At 43.7% G+C, this 15,103-nt stretch overlaps 1 protein-coding gene across 2 annotated transcripts in view; it reads left to right on the forward strand.

The window, feature by feature from the left end:
- Positions 1 to 15,103, forward strand: part of tiam2a (TIAM Rac1 associated GEF 2a) — a 66,986-nt gene that overhangs the window by 44,534 nt on the left and 7,349 nt on the right. For both annotated transcript variants that reach the window (XM_086128090.1, XM_086128091.1), the window contains 7 exons: positions 5,778 to 6,011; positions 6,853 to 6,921; positions 8,068 to 8,193; positions 8,597 to 8,705; positions 13,720 to 13,899; positions 14,052 to 14,170; positions 14,778 to 14,886. In XM_086128090.1, the coding sequence (XP_085984216.1) occupies positions 5,778 to 6,011; positions 6,853 to 6,921; positions 8,068 to 8,193; positions 8,597 to 8,705; positions 13,720 to 13,899; positions 14,052 to 14,170; positions 14,778 to 14,886 (946 nt within the window). The remainder of the gene's footprint in view (positions 1 to 5,777; positions 6,012 to 6,852; positions 6,922 to 8,067; positions 8,194 to 8,596; positions 8,706 to 13,719; positions 13,900 to 14,051; positions 14,171 to 14,777; positions 14,887 to 15,103) is intronic.

The following is a 15,103-nucleotide window of genomic DNA, read 5'->3' on the forward strand; positions in this document are numbered from 1 at the left end:
CGGACTTGGTGGGATTGTCTTTTGAGCGGTCTGTGTGACATTCTGCACAAATGATTTTTTATTTATTTTTGGCATTCTTAGTACCCATTAGACACACCTTCCTCTGTACCTCAACTTCCTGCTTGTCGTTATTCTTCATGCTTTGGCCATTGTTGTCAACAAGCATCTGCCCATAAGCATTTATTCAGCAATTAAAGAATAATTCTCCCGTATGGGACCAGCACGATTTTACCGATGTAGCATCTTTTGGTGTGTTGCAGTGGACGTGAAGTGCCTTGGGGACTCAGGGGAATGGGTGCTTTAATCTGAAGCTGGCATCATTATGAAAACGCGCTCTTTCTCCCAAAGGCCCCTTGAGACTTTGTGGAATAATATTTGTTTAGAATGAACAATAGAAGGGTAAATGGGCGGGGATTGTAGGGGAACGGCACCAGTCCTCGTTCTCATCTCTTCTCGCTCATCTCTTATTTGATTTATGAGCGCAGGTCTGCTCTGAAAATTCACCACTATTGCACCACCGTTGTCCACTATTTGACAGATGAATCACGGCCCGACAGCTGGCCATGAGGTCGCAATTTTCTTTTGACTAGTAAAGCAATCACGAAGCTCAAGCGTCTGTTGTTTGTTTTCCATTTTAACCCCCCGCCCCCCAACTGTTTGCTTGTTTACTTCGGCTAAGATGTGGCCAACTCAACCAACTGCTCATTAGATGATGGAAGTGTTTCATCTGCAAAACAAATGGTGCTGTGTATATCACGCCTTCATTGAAGTGTCGGTGGCACTCGAGACGGCTTTGAGTTAGTTTTGTTCAGTTTTGTTGAACACAAACCCTCAGGACATCGAAGTGACTTCAAACCGATCAGACTGCGTTTGATGAAGAGGGCAAATCTTGTGTATTTGCATGTGGCATACTTTCCTTGGTCTTACTAATATTTAAGTCTTTTTTTGCGTTGTTCTACAACTTTGTCATAGCCCATTTGACTCAAGCACACAGCAAACACAAACCATGTTTGTTTGTTTTTTACTCACACCTCTGCGATACAACAGAATTACCATACGGAATTTATTAACATCCTACTTATGTCTGGGGTTGATGGAGTCGATGATTTCGATGTAAAAAGAACTGGACCTTTCCGTACAGAGCCAAAACACCTTGGAGTGAACGAAAGGAGCGATTCCGAGACCATTGTTGTCGTTTTTATTGAATAGATATGCAACCCGAATTGACTTCAGAGTCAGGGACAGATGAAGAAACTCCTCAGCTTTGCACAATACTTCAAACAACATGTTGATCATGTAGAATAGGCACTTCACTGTATTAAGGACTGTTTTCCAAAGATCAACAGCATTACTTTTTTTTTAAACGGATAAAAGGACTTTTTTGGTGCAATGGCGATTGTTTGCATTCCCTCCCTGTTTCCTCGACGCGCTTGCGGCCTCCCATTTTTGAGTCAGCCATTCCTCTGTGTTTGGCGGCAAAAGCCAGAACAGTCTACATTGTACTGCTGCTTTTGAAGCTGAGTACCGATGCCACACACCGCTTAGTTTTTTACCTCTCTGGAAATTATACAGAAAGGTCACGTCGAAATGAGAGGAAGAATCTGAGAGGAAGAGGAGTGAGTATTCGGGACACCTGAGAAACGGAGAGGCAGTGGGGGATGGATGCGTGAGTTGCTGGAAGACGCCACGCCACCCAAGCAATTGATATGCATGACAGTCTCACAGCCAGTGCATCACTGACTGTTACCGGCACAGGAACGTGTCGGATAACTTGCAAGTTTTCGCCCCAGAGGACTCAAGCGGAGATTTCTGTTTGACCTGGCCGAACCGTGAGTGGGGGAGCAAAATCAACCTGAAAAGTGGAAAGGGAAAAGAAATCGATATTTCACTGTTTGGCGCGGGTGACTTTTGGGCCGCACACGCTTTATGTGGAGGCACCATGCCGACATCCAGGGGAGGCAGGCTGCGTCGGAAAGGATGTTCCCTGGCCAGGAGAACGCAGCGGCAGGCCACAGCGGCATGGAGGCTCCTCTACAGGTTGCTTTTCATGGTGAGCAAAGAGGAAGGCAAATTTGTGCAGAGCAGTAACCGCCACCACCACATTGTTAACCCATTTGACTCGTCTTAAGTCGTCATGATGCGTTGCGCTCCAAGGCCGCTACATTCGGCACATTTGCAAAATCAAGAGAGAAAGATTTGACCTTACAATGACAATAATTGTCAGGATTGTTACATATTAATTCAGTACTACATTTATACTTGTGGTTGTTGTTTGCAGACAAGGGGAAGTACACAGAATCAAGCTTCAATTTCTTTCTGTTTTTAAAAGAGACATTTTTTCACATGAACAATTTTATTTTATTGTTTATGTTCTTTATAAACATGTGTTGTTTCAGCTGGTGAGTTAATGCTCCAGTTGAAAAGGAAACCTGCGAACCAGGATTAGTTAGTCGCCCTTCCTATTTGTGACTCGCGACTGGGTTGATGTTGTGCTTTCGGAATGAACTTTAGAAATGAGGAGCAAAAAGAGGCGGAAACATGACGGCGCGGTCAGCTGTCGGCGAGAAAAACCCGGAAAGGAATTCACTGCGGTGCCGCCAGGCTTTTCTCCCGCTCCCGTCCGCTGCACTTAATGGGTTATTTGGGCGAGCTGTCAGGCTGCGCCGGTAGAAATGTTGTGGGGCAATCACATTTTTTTTCAGTTGTCGTGTTCAAGGGGGTCCTCACTCTTTCTCTCTTCTCTCTCCCTCTCTTTCCATTATGCTACAAGGGAGAGGCCTGGAAGACGTCGGGCACCTTCCCGTCAAGCTTATTAATCATCCCTTCCAACCTCGCATGCCAACCAAACAAATTCACGTGTGCGACTTGAATTTGTTTGTCTGTTTGTGAGAATTAAGTCAACACTTTGACAGCGTGCCACCGGACATACGTTCGTGATTGCGGGCCTCCAATTCCCCCAGCGATTCAAACAAATGGTCGCTGTGACTGTGTTCCGTCTCCACAAGCGCTCTCTCGTTTAAGGCCACTGGGCATCTTGATGAATATCCCGCTCGGATATCCTTCAACCTCCTGTTTTTCACTTCAGGCAAGCTCCCCCGTCCTCCTGCCTGGTTGAATATTGTGTTGGTGTGTGGCGCTGTGGGCGGCGGCTGCGTCGTATCGGAAATGCTGTGCGTCAGGCTCTGTGCTCCAACATTTTTTTTTTTTTTTTTGAAGAGTTCATGACAAAAGGAGGAATGAGCACATGAAACAGCACTATGGATCCTCAATGGGAGGATTGTAAAGTAAGGTTTCCCAGCAGTTGAGATGTGTGTGAATGCAGCATAAATGATTTATACATCCACTTTGAAAATAAAACTGTGCTGACTTCTCCACGAGGCAGAGGAATTACGCTCTCATCCACTTGCGTATCGGAGCTCATGAGTACATGTCTGCCGAGATGCCATGCGGTCGTCTATGACGTGCATTATTTGTGTTCTTGGTAGTCAAATGTTTCTGCTAATGGATACGAATCTCTGGGCACACGTGCGGCAGGATACGGATGTCATATAAGATCTCTGCCATGATACTGGGTGTAAAGCTACTACACTAACCCAGAGCCACCCACACAGCCCCCCCCCCCCCCCCCGGTGCACATAACTATATTTATTTTTGAATCCAGGGAGTAAATAACCTTTATGGTACAGTCAAATGATAGCTTTTTCGTGGGAAACAAAACACAAATGAATGTTGTGAAAAGGAAATTTGCCATTTTGATTCAGCATGTGTCATCCAAGCAAATCCTAACATTTGTAGGTCTGAAGCTTTCGCTCTGAGAGAGTCCTTAAAGATCCCCCATGGATGGTTATATGTCAAAATTGTGAGCGAGCATGTCCATATGCAGCACTTGTGGGGGGGGGGGGGGGCTCCTCTCAGAAGACTGAGACATATCGGCACTAATAATAATGAGCCCAAATGAAGTGGGCCATAAAAGAACACATCCAGACAGCGCCTCCTTGTCTTTCCTTTAGTGTCTCTCAAAACGGTCACAGCCACATTTCGGAGCACCTCTGGGGGAGGCCACGCTACAATGTGTGTGTGGACTCATTGCAAGGAAGTGGAAGGGAGGGGGTGTTGTGTTAAAAGCTGACACTGCTCTATGTCCTTTTCAAGTGCTGAATGACTTGGGACAAGCGTTCACACGCACCCTTCAAAAGTGACGCCTGCAGTATGGGACACATTGATCCGCACTACATGACTGTACCGCCTTCAGCTGTGAATTCCGCATTGAACGCTTACATGTGCAATATTTTGAAATATCTACCCACCCACACAGGCGCACACAGGAAAAGCAAGAGTGCTGACCACGGTGGTCCTCCCGCCCACTGTGTCACCGTGCTGCAGATTAGAACACTTAGGTGACCTCCGCAATAATTCCACAACACACCTTTTGGAAGCTTTTCATGACAACGTCAAGACACGTCTGAATAGGATGTCGCTTGGACTGTAATCTACTTTTCGAACGATTAGGACAGACACCATATTTGGCCTGAAATCCAACCATAATTAATGTGCGCATCGCTGCAGTCAAGCTTGGTGCTAACGATTGAGCGTTTTGCTGAAGTAGTGGTTCTTCAACCATATTAAGAGGTTGATTTAGTTGAAGTATTATACTCACAACTGACAAATGACTTGAAATGCACGTGATCGGATGGCAAAGATCTATATATATGTACAGTATATACATTTCATCTGTGCTGTATGTTACACATACAGTGCATTTGACAATAAAGCTTATCCAATCCAATATATATGTACTGTATATATATATATATACAGTAATGTATGTACAGTGATCCTCGCTACTTCGCGGTTCGTTTATCGCGGATTTTTTCAAACATTTAAAAAAATGATTTTTTTTTTCACATATACATGGAGTACAGTACTGTATATGTTGCACTATGTGACTCGCTGTTGTTTTGCAGTTTCTCGCGGACCGTTTGCGGACTTTAAAAAAAATATTTTTTTACCTGTTTGTTAATTGGACGCTACTACGCGGATTTTCGTTTATCGCGGGTGGTTTTGGTCCCCATTAACCTCGATAAATGAGGGATTACTGTGTGTATGTGTGTATATATATATATATATATATATATATATATATACAGGGTATATGTGTGTGTATGTATATATGTAATATATATATATACAGGGTATATGTGTGTGTATGTATATATGTAATGTATGTATATGTATATATGTAAACTATGTACATGTGTATATATATACATATATATATATATATATATATATGTATATATATACATATATATATATATATATATATATATATATATGTATGTATAAATAATCAATTGATGTGGCACAGTTCCGCATAACTAGCCAATGATGGTTTTAAAGGTATCACGGCGGCGATATCCAGTCATGTCTTTCATCATGTAATTTTGCACTGTAATGTCTTTGATGCAAATCTAATAAGAAAACCAACTCCCCGTTATGCTGCTCGTAGACCCATGGGGATTTACTTTGCATGTACATTGTAGGCATCTTTATTTCATAACTGTGGCGTTACCATGCGGGGAATGAGTTATTCACTGAATTTTTGATACAGCACTTATATTGAATTTTATGAGACTGTACAGCTCTACCTAATGTTGTTTGGTGAGTGAATTTGTGTGCACACATACCGCCGTACAAATATATAATTCCCATTTTATCCATCTGATAGGTCTGTTGTCATCCATAAATTGAACTCATCTTGTTGGTTCCCTCTACAGAGCGTGGACACCGTGTGCAACCTCTACCAATCCTTCCAGGAGGGAGACGCTTCAGCAACTGGCGGCCCGATGGAGGACCCCAAGGAGCCGCCAGTGAAGCAGGCTGGCGATTTAGGTCCAGGCTCGAAGGGAGACGGCACCATTCTCCGGCCCTGCCCCAAGCACATGAGTGGCACCGAGCGGTTACGCAAGGTCATCCAGGAGCTGGTAGACACAGAGAAGTCCTACGTGAAGGTGAAAATTGAGTCCATTTTTTTCCCCCCCTGGTTTAACCATCAACAGCTAATTAAGTGAGAAAGACAACCACAAGGGAAACAATTAGCTGAAATAAACAAATTGTTGCTTTTATTAAGAAGCTGATTTAGGTTTTGGAATTTTTAGGCCTCTAATTTGATATATTGTGCACCCAAGATGTTGCACATAACAAGCGTGCTTCTCCATAAAGCACCTCCTACACATCCTCATGTCGAGCCTGAGTCATCTTCTTCCCACCGAGTCATTTTTTTTATTTGTCAGTGTGACCTTTTCTTCCCTGATACCCATTGAACAACCACATTCAGGATCTTCTTGTCTCACAATGGTAATCATGGCTGACAGTATTTCTACCCCCCACCCCCCCTCCGCCTTCTTCATCTTCTCGTTTGTCATTAACTCCCGTCCCTCGTGCATCGCTCCTCTTCATCCCGATTTTGTAGCCGAGTCGATTGCATTTTTAACATGCGATGGCACAAGCCTGTTGGTCCAGGTCAGCGCTGTGTGCAACAATCTTATGTACTGTCGCTTTACGAAGAGGGCCCTCATAAAATTTTACATGACGAGAATACCTTCACTGATAACGAGACAAGCTACCACTTTAAATCCGTTGTGAGGTTGGCTGCGTGGGGGCATGTGGGAATGTGGGGTTGCAAAAGATGGTTGGATAGAGGGTTGAGGTGAAGGGGGTGTTGGAGACTTGGAGGTCATGAAATGGAAAGATGAGAATTGATGTGAGGATGAAGGCGCCTTTAAATGACAGGCACGTCCAGGAGAAAAATGTATTCTTTCCGCTAACCTTCTTTTTGGCTTTTCTGTGCAGGACCTGGCTTGCTTGTTTGAGATCTACCTTAAACCCCTACAAAATGAAACTTTCCTCACGCTGGATGAGGTAGGTGGACAGAAAGTGTCTGTTTGAATTGGGACGCTTGAGTTGAGGCCAAATACAACGTGAAATGCATCGAGGTGTTTATTACCACGTGGTGATGGGGAGGAACCCAGACAGGCCACATCTTTCTCATTACCACTGTGGATGCCTACCGGACAAATTAGCATCCCCCATACGATGATGACCTTAGCAAAGGGACGTTCCTGCGAAGGCCACCTTTTTCAACTAACCTCCTATACTGCAGCATAAGAAAAAGAAAAAAAAACTTTAATTGATCCCCTAAGGACAAATGGGATTTACAGTCAGTTGTCGATCACGTGGACGTATGAGTTATTTTTCCAATTGCTATGGGTGGTGAAATAATGGATTTCAAGACTTGGTAGCAATGAGCATAGAATATAGTTTTACTGCTTTCTCTACAATAGACTGGTGCAAAATAAATGGAGCAAGGTTTTCCTAAGCTGACATAGTTTATCAATCTATCTCCTTAACATTGCTCCATTCATTTGTTCAGGATTTTCAACTGCTGGACTGCCATTAAAAGTTCACACGTTATCTAAAATTAACATTAACTGGCGAGTGTGAACATTCAACGCATTTCTTGTGCTTTCTGTGTATGCTACTTCCCAAAGTGTTTCACATGCTGACTATTCTTATGACATTGGGATTTTTGCATATCTACTGGCTTGTGTCAGTTGCGACCTAAAATCCTGAAGGTTTCTTCCAAGAAACACCGGTCGATAGGCCACTCAGCACTAGGCAAATTAAAAGACCATTATGAGACTGTCAGAAGTGCCCAGACACAAAATGGACAAGGTCGCGGTATCCCCCGAATGGCTTTTAATGAAGGTGACCTGACCCTGGATGTATGGGTCAGAGAGAGAAAAAAAAATGCGTAGGTATGCGTGTATGAGTGCGTGTCTTACATTGAGAGCAGAGTCATTGCTTGTTCCTTAAGTGCCTTTGTAAGTGATGTCGGCATCAGAGCGGAGGTTTTACTGCACTCCAGGGTGCCTGTCTGACTTACTGTTATGAATTACAAGCTCTCTTGGCCTCCTCCCTACCTTGCATTTCCCTCACTGTGTCCCTCTCGTCTGTCTCACACTTCACTTCACCCCCAATTTTTCGCCTTTCCGTGTTTCCTCCCAGATGGAGAGTCTGTTCGGCAGTCTGCCAGAGATGCTAGACTTCCAGAGGGTCTTCCTGCAGACGCTTGAAGAGAGGATCGCTTCCTCCCCTGATTTCAGCACGCTTGAGACGCCCTCCCAGTTCAAGGTTAGATTTTGTTGTCATCGAAATGGCAAAAGATTTCAGGGAGATATCACTCAGTTGGACTTTTATTGAGCCACCTCCGCAAGACAAAAGGTGTCAACGCTGAGTGCTTGAGGTTGATAAATAATGGAGACGGCGAGGCACGAGGTTTGCCGGCTGATTTATAGGCTTGACACGACATGGCACGGGGGTCTATTGATCGCGTTCGGTGGTTCACTGGTCAGATTGTGAGGTGCTGAAAGCCCCGCTATACTCGAGAGGAGAGGTGAGGTGAGAGGGCGAGGACAGAACGCTCCGTCTGTCTCCCAAGAGAGGGATGTTGGGAGCATTCTGCTCACAACTTTTCCATGTTCACACTTTCCTTGTCATGCGTTGTGCCTCATCTCGTATATTTGTCCGTTCACAGAAGCTTCTGTTTTCTCTCGGGGGTTCCTTCCTGTACTACGCTGACCACTTCAAGCTCTACAGTGGCTTCTGCGCCAACCACATCAAGGTCCAGAAGGTCCTGGAGAGAGGTACGACATAGTGATAATAGGACTGCCATAAAACGATGATTTTTGCTCGTCGACTTCTCAACAACAGTCGTCGTGATTAGTCGAGGAATCGTAGCATATGGCATCATCAGCAAGCAGCTTACATATCCATCATTAGCTTCCAGCTTGAATTTTTTAAGGTATGTGCAAATTAAAAACAAGAAAATTACGATGCTGGCACATTCCACTTAAAGATTGGAGCTTGCAGCAGCATTCCTGACAAGTTTATAAATGATGGTCCAGATTAAATTGATACTGTGGCGTTAACATGCTGCTGCAAATGTTTAGTGCATTTTAAAATTAGCAGGGGGAGTGTATTTTTGGCACTCTAACGTCGTACATCATAATGAACCGGGCTATGCGTGTTTTATTGTTACGTGTTGGCGTTGAGAGGTTGTGGCCAACCTGTCAAGTTCTTTTACTTTGAGTGCTCCTGACCGCGAGTGCGGGAGCGAGAGAGGCGGCGAGTGCGTGTGCTGTTCGTGTTCCGGCGTCGCGACCGCCATTCACTAGCTGTGCTTCGGTTGTTAATAAGCGCAAATTCACAGACTTATGCCTCCATAATAGATGCTACAATATATTACTTTAACCAAACATGACATTGTTACAGTGTTCCATCAAACACACAACATGATTTGTGCGCGCTAAAGCTCGATTTGAGACAGGACTTTTCCCTATGTCAGAAATTGAATCAGTCAGCAGCCCCAACATGCTTTCCTTTCACCACCGTGCTGCCATGACGGCAGGTTTGCATGGCATTAACTATTTTTGGGGGATGGGATTTGCTCTTAACTTTTGGACTCTGTTGCGAACACGGGTGAGCCATGACACTAGCTACAGCGCTTCTATATACATCACCGATGATGCGGATTAGCCGCGCAAGTGCGTCACAGACAGGCAAACGGCCAGCAGTAACGGAAGAAAAACAAAACGGCAGTGAGAAGAGGACTAATGATGACATCAACTATTAAATTAGCCGCCGGCATAGTCGTGACTAGTCTACTAATCTTGACAGCCCTAATTGGTTATTGGAAATCTACACACACACACACACATACTGGCTACAACATTAGGTACACAAGCACAATCTTAGCAGGTGCATTTTAAATCGGTAGAGCTTAAATGACATCAGAGAAGAATCACTTTAAACAGTATCAATGGTATAATACCGCTATTGTGGTTTCAAGCTTCTAGAAATGCCCAGAAGGTGTTCCTTAATATTTTGATGACCTTTTTGGATCACAAAATGCAACCCGAAAAAAATCCTGGTTCTCCATCTGCTATCTCGGCATCGTTGCAACTGTGTTGCGTCAGTCACACCTGACAGCACCCCACAGTCTCAGGTGGAGGGGCGGGGGCCTCTTTCGGTTGCAAGAAGGGAGACTCTGCTTACCACTGTCATTTCATGACCCACGGTTACACAACTTAAAAGATAATCACTCTTTTGCAAACAGGTGAGGGCTTAACATTTGGATAAACTTCTAAATACCAAAGAATACGCAGCATGCCCCGGACAACGGACAATAAAGATATCTCTGCATCTTCCTCGGAATGTGAGGGAGTAAACATTTTAAAATGATTTATACTGGTGATCACGCTGGCCTTTCCAACGCTATTTGGCAGCGCTGTAAAGAACTCTTAAGAGCGTTTGCTTCTTTGCCTTCAAGGTTAGAGGAGGGTGAAAGGGTCATTTTGCCCCACGATCAGAATTGCATGGCGCATTTCTCAATGGGAACCGCGGGGCATCTAATCGGATTAAACACCCAGACAAAGTCTCTGATAGCTCAGCATTACGGAGAGGACAATCACGTGCTGTTTATACCGTGCCGGTAATCGGAGCAATACTTAATTTACTGAAAGAAATGTTAAAATGGTCGCAACCATTTTAAAATAACTCAACTTTATGTGGCAGAGCACTTTCAACATCATTGCCTACAAAGTGCTGTACGTGGAGCAAAAAATTGCCATACCACAAAGGAGACAGTTAAAACAATAAATGAATAACATAAAAAGAGGCAGAGTCCCAAGCTGTCAAACGCCAAAGAATGAAAATGTGTTTTAAGACCAGTTTTAAAGATGTGCGGAGAGAGGGAGGCTTGCCTCATGTTTAGCGGGAGGTCATTCCAAAGAGAGAGACCGGCAATGGAAAAGGCTTGATCCTCTCAGAGCCTCCGCTTAGTCCTCCAGTCGTGTCTGCTCCGCACCGGGCAGGTCCATGGGGGGTGGAAGAGCTCAGACAGGAAAAGGTGGGACAAGACCATTTAAAGATTCAAAAACAACTTTAAAAAAAAAAATAACTCTAAAATTTACAAGGGATCCAGTGAAAGGATTGGACTGCCCACCCGTCAGTGTTTAATAAAAAAGGTGCACCACGTTAGGGATTGATGACCTTTTTTTTTTTCCACAAGCCTAAATCACCAATTAATTAGTTATTAACTATATACAGAATATATATTTTTTGTTGTTAGGGGATGCGTGGGCGCAACCCTGTTATTGACGAAATCAAGAACAAAAGAGCAGCAATGATGCAATAGCACAGCTTTTAAGCATGTACTTATCCCATCATGTTTACATTTTCGAAGGGTTGCAAAGACATCAATAAAAGTCCCCAAATCGCCCCCCCCCCCCCCTTGGGTGACAGCATCTGTCAATCATACACAATTTCCAAGGGAAAAGCTACTTGAGATGATGTACGTTGTCATTGTTCACAGAAAAGTCATACAAAAAATACTCGACAAAGGCTATGTATGAATGATGACATGTATTTGTGAAAATAATCACTGGTGCGCAAAAACATTGAGTGGAAGGTTTATGGCACCACCTTTAGTCTGAACAGTAGCCACAGGATCCGTGTAGCCTATTTGTGTTATCACAGCCTTAAATGCTTGTCTCTATGTTAGGTCCAAATGATCCAATCTGAGAATAACACGCAAATAATTGCACAGTGCAGCACTGGCTAACTCTACATACAACGTGAGTGCAAAGCGGAGTAGTGACTCACGCCACTGCCTGATCACATCCAGTTGATCCAAGGACACCCAGGAAGTCTGTCAAGCCAATCCAAAGAAATGGATGGCTATCTCTGCCGTCCGTCTTCGTCACCTCCCTCCTCCTGACATTATACCACGGGCTCGCTTCCTTGTTTATTTGTCGACTCGTTAATTGCCTGCCAATTAGTCCAGGAGATGTCAACTGAGCTGCCTGTCTGCAGCTGGCAGTGCTGTAATGAATACATTAATGCCCCCCTACAATGCAAGCGTGTTGCTCAAGGGAAAGATGTGTCGGCTATTATCACTTATATGCCCTCTCTATTCTGACGGCTGTGGCGAAAGGTTTTTTTTACAGCAGGAGTAATTAAGAGACTTGATTAGTTGCCTAGCATCAAAAACAAATGTAGCGGCCATGGCAAATGAAGGTGAAGTCTACACTACCTCTCGCTCGAGTTGGGTTATTGCACTATGACGCTGCACTAGAGTCACCAGACTGACTGCATGATGCAACAATATAGTAAAGCACTGCACTAGTGAGGTGCAGATCCCCGCCTGAGAAACGAATCCTCGCCTCCGCGGCGGCAAATACACTGCACTTCTAAAGGCGGGCGAAGCGCAAGCGGAGCAAGAGAGAACAGAAGAAGTCAGTGCAAATTGCCAAGCTAATGTTGTGTTACCAAACACGAGAAAAAAAAGGGCCTTTGGTGTACAGTCCACTTTTCACAGAAAGTCTGGCTGCAACCACATTTAAGTGGAAATCAACCAGCCATGAACTGCTCCAAACAGGTTCAAAACGAGCAAAAATAGTTGCTGGATAATTACGTAGGCTACTTTGTGTTTGACAGCACCCCAAATGCAGACGCTGGGTTGTTGTGCGCACGCCGTTGTCTCACGGCTAACCTCCGAGAGTTTCTCCCTTTTAGCTCGTGGTTACAAAATGTAAGATTCTGAATTGAATGGTAAATCGGGATGACCCGCTACACATGCAGCCACACTTGGCAGCATATTGAAGGATCCACTATTACCATGATGTACGTATGACGCGTCGATAGTGAATGCATCACCAGCTGCCTTCTACCTCAGCTCACGAGCCGCTAATCAAACTCTGGCTGCCTGTCAGGCTGCTGGTGACATCATCGCGATTCATCAAGGCTGAGGGCAAACACAGCCAATCCACTATGTACAATTGTGGCAATCTCCACTATATCATAAGAAAAGATAAGAAAACCTTTATTAGTCTCGCAATGGAGAAATTCCTAATTCACAGCAGCAAAGTTATGAAAGGAAGAAGTAGAACAACAAAATATAGGAGCTGCTGGAAAGGCAGCCACTCTGGCGGCGCCATTTTGAAGTCAAAATAACAAAAATAACACAACACAACACATAGGACACAGACAGTCGTGCAATCTTCACCACTTTTCTGCATACACTTTGTTGTCTGAAGCAGTTATAGATGAATCTATATGAAATCGTTTTTAGAAAATAACAAAATATAACGGAATATAGCTTTATATAATTGAATAGCACAAATAAGTGTGCAGTAGTAATTTTTCCCATCACATAATATACTATAATAACTTTCCTGCCCTGATGTTCTTCACATAATGTTAAAAATCTTATTTTAAAAATGGATTTCTATGGATTGGCTTCTCTCTCTGGGCATCTTTTTCACCTTTTTACCTTGTTTCTGATTATCAGTGAGCTTCTGCTACCGTCTGAAAATGGGCATTGATGTAAAATTTGTATTGATTTGGAATCAGCATTATAACACTGAGCTAAGTTTATAACTTAAAAAAAAAACATTTTCCAATTAAAAAAAAACACTTGTATTGAACTGTAAAGTATTGAATCGGACCACACTGTGAATGTTGTGTATCGTTGCACCCCTAATATATGTGCATATATTTGTATGAGTATATAACGCATACAATTTTTTTTTTTTTTTTTTTTAATGTGAGTGAAGCTACCCCGAATTACGAGCAATTTGGTCTCTATTTGTTTTGAAGCCAAGACAGATCGGGCCTTCAAGGAATTTTTGGATGCAAGGAACCCCACAAAGCAGCACTCCTCCACCCTGGAGTCGTATCTGATTAAACCAGTGCAAAGAGTTCTCAAGTACCCCCTGCTGCTCAGGGAGCTGGTCTCCCTTACTGACGCCAACAGCGACGAGCACTACCACCTCACAGGTAGGCGTGCAGATTTAAAGCTATATTCACACGCGGTATATAAATAAATACGGGATGCTCTTTTGGCACTTGCCATTCAGTGCAGTGCTGCCCGTGTTTTTTCAAAGTGTTGATCACTGCTAAAACTTTGTTTTGTTGGTGTGCCCGTGCAGAGGCGCTCAGGGCCATGGAGAAGGTGGCCAGCCACATCAATGAGATGCAGAAAATCTACGAGGATTACGGCACAGTCTTTGATCAACTTGTTACCGAGCAGGCCAGCCACGATAGAGAGGTACGCACATACTTTACAAGTCCAATCTTATAAGCTGCCCAATAGGAATGATTAGTCCTCTTCATAAAAATGAAACGTCAAATTGCATATTCCCAAAAACACACACACACACACACACACACACACACACACACACACACACACACACACATCACAAATCTGCTTTGCCACTTGGTGCTGTTTATGCCGTCTTCTGTTCTTTTGCCTTTTGGGTACTGAATATATTTACAGATTGATAGAATATTTAGTTGGTAGGCTTTGCAGTAAAAATATTCAAAGTGAATGTGCAATAATATTGGTCCATGATGTTATGTGTGCCTAAACATAGTCATCACTACTTGTCGTCTGTCGTTTAACCCTTTCAGGGACAGCGGTGACTACAGTGGACAGTTTATCATGTTATCGGGTTACGGGCGCATCAAAGGGATAATGTGTATATATGATAGAAAACAGATTTTTTTCTAATGATTGTATACACATATTGGGTCTCCAGGATGCCTGTGTAAAAAAAAAAAAAAAAAAAACATGCTTGAGTTATTTGCCCAGCCCTAAAAATGTGTCTGTGAGCCAGCTGTAAATCTGACGCCATTGTTCGTGCGTGTCACAGGTCACCGAAATCTCTATGGGGGAGTTTCTTCTGCATTCCACTGCAGCCTGGCTCAATCCACACCCGTCATTGGGCCGTATGAGGAAAGACCCCGAAATGACTGTGTTTGGTAGGTCTGCTTCCTCCGCTGTCATTTTCCATGTCATTTTTATATATATATTTTTTTGTAAATAGTACTCACCAGTCCCAGTCGGTCGGCTATCTGAATGATGCTGAGTTTTGATGGACACGGTCACAGAGTTAATGAGTTGTGTTGTTGTTTTTTGTGGTTATACTGCTCTTTTTCATTGGATCGCATAAGATCAGCGGTGTGCCGAATGATTTGA

This window comes from Hippocampus guttulatus, chromosome 13 (assembly GCF_054856545.1).
Source record: "Hippocampus guttulatus isolate MCC_2025c chromosome 13, RoL_Hgut_1.0, whole genome shotgun sequence".
NCBI lineage: Eukaryota > Metazoa > Chordata > Actinopteri > Syngnathiformes > Syngnathidae > Hippocampus > Hippocampus guttulatus.